The sequence below is a fragment of the Blennius ocellaris genome (genome assembly GCF_963422515.1).
Source record: "Blennius ocellaris genome assembly, chromosome: 7".
Taxonomy (NCBI): domain Eukaryota; kingdom Metazoa; phylum Chordata; class Actinopteri; order Blenniiformes; family Blenniidae; genus Blennius; species Blennius ocellaris.
In genome coordinates, this window is record NC_137656.1 from 19,550,432 (window position 1) to 19,556,431 (window position 6,000).

At 41.0% G+C, this 6,000-nt stretch overlaps 1 protein-coding gene across 6 annotated transcripts in view; it reads right to left on the reverse strand.

The window, feature by feature from the left end:
* The window catches only part of trpm3 (transient receptor potential cation channel, subfamily M, member 3), a gene marked incomplete at both ends in the record, with an annotated part of 151,527 nt that overhangs the window by 63,602 nt on the left and 81,925 nt on the right, over positions 1 to 6,000 (reverse strand). For all 6 annotated transcript variants that reach the window (XM_080498788.1, XM_080498789.1, XM_080498787.1 and 3 more), the window contains 3 exons: positions 52 to 265; positions 2,477 to 2,678; positions 4,081 to 4,160. In XM_080498788.1, coding sequence (XP_080354914.1) covers positions 52 to 265; positions 2,477 to 2,678; positions 4,081 to 4,160 — 496 coding nt within the window. The remainder of the gene's footprint in view (positions 1 to 51; positions 266 to 2,476; positions 2,679 to 4,080; positions 4,161 to 6,000) is intronic.

The window sequence follows — 6,000 nt, forward strand, 5'->3', positions numbered from 1 at the left end:
GAAACGCTCTCCATTGGGCTTTCAAGCCACCTCTAAGCCCCGGTGCTTTACCTGTGTTCACCCCTCCAGTGAATATCCAGGCTCCTGTTGTCATGGCAGCCTTGATGAGCCCTTTGCCAAAGACCTGCTTGAGTTTGGGCTGTAGTTCAAAGTTCTGCAGGCCCCCGTGGACAGAGATGAGCAGCTTGGGCAGATCCAGCTGCCACTCCTTGGTCATCAGGTGGAGCAGCAGGTCAGGCTTGGTGTCATAAGACACTCGCACGTACTGCAAAACATTAGAGGAGGTGTCAGCGATGCAAAGCTGCACATCGCGCTCAAACACATGGCAGCAATATGTGGTGAAGAGGACGTGTGCACACAAACAGGATATCTTTATGCATGTGAGATAAATCAGAGACATAAAGGCAAAATGCTGAAATTGAAAGACATGAGATGGAGCAGTGTTGGAGAACTGTGTGAGAGCTTCATTTCTCAAGTCACAAAAAGTGAGAACAGATGCTCGCCATGTTTGAAGAGCCACATGCATTATGGATCAACTGTTTATCTACCCAATTCACCCACCGAAACCCAACCTGACATGTGTCCGGATGAATAATTTAACACTGGGAATAAATCAGACATAATTCAGACTTAATCATTTGAATTCCCAGAATGCCACAGTGCATGCAATGTGACTCTGTTGCCATGGTTATAATCGACACAGATTCTGCAAATACAATGTACCATCATTCTGCTTTTAGAATAGATCAATTAATCATTTTATCTGCAGTTGTCTCTGTATACTTTATTTTGAAGCAATCATAAGTATTTCAGAAATAATTACACTAATTTGATTGATTTCTCAATTATCCTCAGGCACTTCCATATAAATTATAACATTGACTGTAAGAGTAAAGTACACAAGAAGTCTTGATGAGGCCTCTTGTCCATGTCATTTTCTTTTAGTATCTGGCCCTAATGAATTATATTAATAGACAAAAGCACTGCAGTCACTGGGATATTTTGCGGTTTTCACAGTCCCGGTGTAACTCACACGCAAGCAAGTTTGTTTCAGTCAGCTGAGCATTCACCACTTTCTTTCTCTGTACTCCAATGCTGTCACACCACATCTGTTTACTGAGGCTGACATAAAATATCTTCAGATCAAATTCAGTCATTATGCACTGTCCGCTTTCATTACCGTCCCCACGTTTTTGCACTCCTCCTCTTACATTCAGTCTTTTCTGTCGAATCATGTCGACACAACATGAGATTCATCTGTGAATCTCCCATTTATTCCTCCATCTTTCACACAACTTCTTGCACTGAACACCAGCCTGCAGTTTTCAGAACCGCACTGACTCAACCAAAGAAGTGCTGCTGTCGGATGGCAAAACCTGGTGTTGACAAGTTAATGCCGACAACCTTATAGTGGGATGAGTATTTCTCAGATGCTGCTGAGGTGTTCTCTTTGTGTTTGTATCAGGGTGTTGACTATGACCTGGATCAAGGTGCTGACAGGTACACAAATGCAGAGGCTTCAAACTACACAACATTGATTTTCTGGATTGCTGCATTCTGGCATGTGTCACCTCAGACATCTCTTTTCAAAGAAAAGAGTTGCTGCTGTAGCCTCAAACAACAAAAGAAGAATTCTGACTCCTTTAGATTTGCTGAACTTCTGTTTAAAACAGTTATATTGGCCAGTTACTCAAACAAACTTTCAGTCTTTCAGTTACAAAATACTTTTCTGTTTGCACAATAAATCTACTGTCTTTACTGACTTTACCTTTCTTCTTCAGTGTGTGAATGATCAGTGCAATAACAAGTGAAAACAAAGTTGGTGTTCCTGACACCAATACATTTGTAGCAAAGTCCCAGTGAGACTATCCCGATCTATATTTCACAAATGTGCTTTTTTTGTTAAAACTGTTACTGGTGCAAAAGTTCAACACATGACTGGTTGTGATCTGTTACCTTCAACTTCAACTTCTAATCTTAGCTTCATCTTTTAACTTGATCTTAATCCAACTATATAGTGCAGTTAGAGCTGTAGTTTGCTTTATCACAACGGGAGAAGATAAAAATAGTTTGTGACAAGCAGTGGATGGGGTTTGTGAAGGGTGTGATAACAGGGTTATCTATAATTGACATGGAGTGCATAACATTAATGTTTGACTATGGGAATTCATTGTCATATAGACACTTTCCTCGTGATCTGTACATCACTAGTAAGTACTGGATGTTGTGCTTCTCCACAAAAACTATGTTTGCTCACTCTCTGCATTGGCTTTAGTGACTATATAATTTGCTTCAGGCCTGCGGCTGGCCGCCTTCACTGGCGCATGAGAGCACAGTGGTGGGGTACGTTCAGCGAGGGTTGTGGACGTGCAGAAACTGGGCCACACGTTGCCATCTGCGGTAGTGTGTTGAGCATGTTCCAGGACCGGGAGGCGGCTGACAAAATGCCACGCTGTAATAACACAAAGGCAGTCACCATGGCTTTGTTGGAGTGTCCTCCTCCCTGGAACTCAATGGTGCCGAAGGCATCGGTGGGACTGAGCTGTGTGTGCTTGCTGATTGACCACTTCTCCGACAGACTGTCATTCTTGGCCAGACGCTCCGCCTTATCATTCTGACTGGATGAGATTCCCGGTGGCAGGCCCACATGCTGACCTATCAGACGACCACAACAGCACCTGAACCAGAGGAGAAAGCCAGAGTGAATTTAGGACTGATGTATTACACACTCCATTGCAGTGAATAACTGAAAAAAAAAAAAAACAGAGCCCCAAGCGAAGATACTGTAGGAGTGAGGAGGAGAAAGGCGAGAGTGAGAAGGAGATTGTGTGTGACTGGAAGTGGGAGAGAGAAAGAGTGTGAGATCTGCTACAGTCATGTGCCTTGCTGTGAAGGGTGGGCATAGCTGAAGTGGCAGCTTGTCATCTGACTTTTATCTCTTGATTGGAAGGAGAGAAGGATGAATACATTCAAAGCCCCGTGCAATATTTTATTTTTTTGTTGATTCTTCTTCAAACCTCTGTCTTGTTCTCCTTTCTTTTCCATCAATAGCCACTAGAAGATTTGTCAAACAGTCTTGAATACATTACAAGAGTGTATGCTTATTCAGATGCACTGAATGCAACTTTCGTATCCTTTACTTCAACCTCACAGGGTGGAGTGGGAGCTCCTGAAGGAAGGCAGGCAGGAGGCTTTGATTATCACTTCATGTTCCCATCATCTCTTACCAAAAGCTACTTTGCTTTCCTCTTGCTTTCACATCTGCGCAGAGTTTTTGAGTAAAGAGGAAAAGTTGATTTGATCTTGCAGAACATCTCTTTGCCTTCTTCCTGCTTCTGGCATATGCCGACTTCCCTCTAGTTATGTTAATTTTGTTTAACAAGCAAACAGTGGCTTTTCCTGTGAGTATGTAAAAGTGTGCCGAGTGGTCGGTGCTGCAGGAATTAGACTTGGCTCTCAGTTTGTTGTAACAAGGAGGCAGACTTTAAAGAGCAAAATTCAGGAAATATCTATGGTGACTATGAAACAGGGTAGAGCGGGTTGTCATACAATGCTCAGGTTGGTGGTTCAATACCTATCTTCACCTGTTTTCACTTGGACATTTTAAGTAATGTTAAACACTGATGACTTAATGGTGGGCATTGGTTCTATCTTAAAAAACAGTATTTCAAAAATAACATGAATATTTCTTTGTCCTCATTAACCTGCTTCACAGATTATAATAAAGCAGCTAAACTAGGCTAAGCCATTTCTGGATTGAATATATAACCTTAAAATTGTGTCTCATTAATCGAGACAATCGAGGATAGATGTGAATTGAAGTCAATGTCGCCGTTACTCCAAGGCTTGTTTTAAAAGGTCAATGTTGAATCAGGGCTTTTAAACTGTTCTGTGGGAGGAGGACTGTCACACCATTATGGGTATTTTTTCCCCCAATAATTATGAAGAAAAAGATACTGTGCTTTTCAATCCAAAACACAGTTGAAGAGCTTGAATAATCAGTTATGTGATTTACACACAAGCACAGTAACACAAGCAGTGCAATTTTCTCAATTTCCCACAGACACACATTGTACTCACCTATGGGGGTCTTTGGCGCTCACTATGATATGAACACATTCTCTCTTGCTGAATGCCCTTTCTATCCACGATTTCTGTGCCTGCAGAGAAAAAGGACAAAAGAAATCAGTCAGTCTTTGTAAAATAATGACAAGCGTGGGTTGACCTTGGAGAAGTGATGGTAGATAGCAGTGAGATGCTCAAGAAGTCAGAAGGTGTCTATTTAAGGGCTTGGAAAGCAGAGCGTGAGATATGGGATCTAATGTCTCAAAGGTTCTTCCATAAAATCCTCAGCGTCTTTCAGAGCCTAGTTTAGGAATAAAAATTACACTTCCAAAATGATGTGTGTACTAAAACACAATGTAAACACACGCAGCCTCGATGTGCAGTCTTTCACACCTAATTCAAATGCTGAAGACACTGACAGCAATGTTTAATGTTATTTGAAGACTGCAGCCAATACCGGATGAGATGAAGTGCTGGGAAAGAGGAAGCGGATGTTAGATCCACTGAGGCAGTAAATTATGTCAGAGTCCCAGTCCTCAGAAACCTGAATGCGTAACCTGCTGAGTGTGTGTACGCGCACTGCATGTATGTGTGCACATTTATAGGGAAAAGTGTAGGCTGGTATTTCTGTATATGCAGCTGGTGAAGTGTGTGTGTGTGGTTTTTTTCTGCTTCTAAGTCACATCTGCTGCAGGTCTGAGTGACAGAATGAGTGACTGGAGCCAATTATCCTGCCCAATAAGACTCTGCGAAACCACTGAGGGATGCAGCACAGGATTAGAAAGTAATACACATCTGTGTAGATGTTTCCACACATACATACGCACATGCATGCATACATACTGGAAGGCATGCATCCTTGGTACTGTATAAACAAACACAATTCCATAGAGGACACAATACGCTGTACGTACCAAACTCCTCATGGAGCCATTAGAAGCAAAAAATGTACCCTGTGCTGTGAGATAAAAGAAAAAGTGTAAAATATAGTGTGCTTGTTTCAGCTAAAAGTAGTGCAATACTGGATATCACTGTTGCCAATGTGAGTTTTATCAGCACCCACAAGAGCTGTGACTGCACTATACAGTCTCTGCAGGAGTTTACAGTGACCTGTAAGTAATACTGTTGCATTTGGCAACAGATAAGAGTTACCACGAAATGTCACAAGCTGATATACTACAACTGAATCTCCTCTGATATTTGCTGTAGAAATCTCACCACAACACTAAAAGCAAGACAAGTCAATGCTGTTTTTCGGAGTATCTGCTTCTATGCAGGTCTGATTCCCATCAGGATGCTGCTGCAGAGGAGAGCATGCATCTCTGCAGCAGCATCTCTCTATTTCTTATAAAGTAATTCAGCTCCTTTAATTGTGTCATTAGCAAAACTACTAATGTTGAGGTAAAACAGCAGGAGTACACAAGTACACAATCTTCCTTTGATTTCTTTCAGATTAGTTTTTTTTTTTTTTTCAATTCAGTTGCTTTATTGCATTTTTTCTCAACTGAAAATGTGAGTACACTCCAAACCAAAATCAGGCATGAGGTTTTACTTAAAAGGAAATAGAAAGTGCTGCAAAGTGGCTTTAAAAATTTCATGTACTGCGTCAGAATGAAAAGCTCCTTTAAGAGTCCGTCTTTACAAGACAAGTACAGACACCATAAAATTATGCGATGTAACATTTAAAGATCATAAATGATTATTGTCTTCCAACAATAAAGCTGAAGATAATTTTAGCCAACATGCAGGTATTCTTAATTTAAGCATTGAAATTGAGCAGTGAGCACTAAAACAGTGGAAAAAAACACTCCTTTATTGACTGCCATGAATAAAGAATTTGAAATCTGAAACATTAGTTTATCAGTGCAGTAAATGACTACTCATAAAATATGTTGGTCATTTACTGCAGCTAATTGTTTACAGGTGAACACAAAG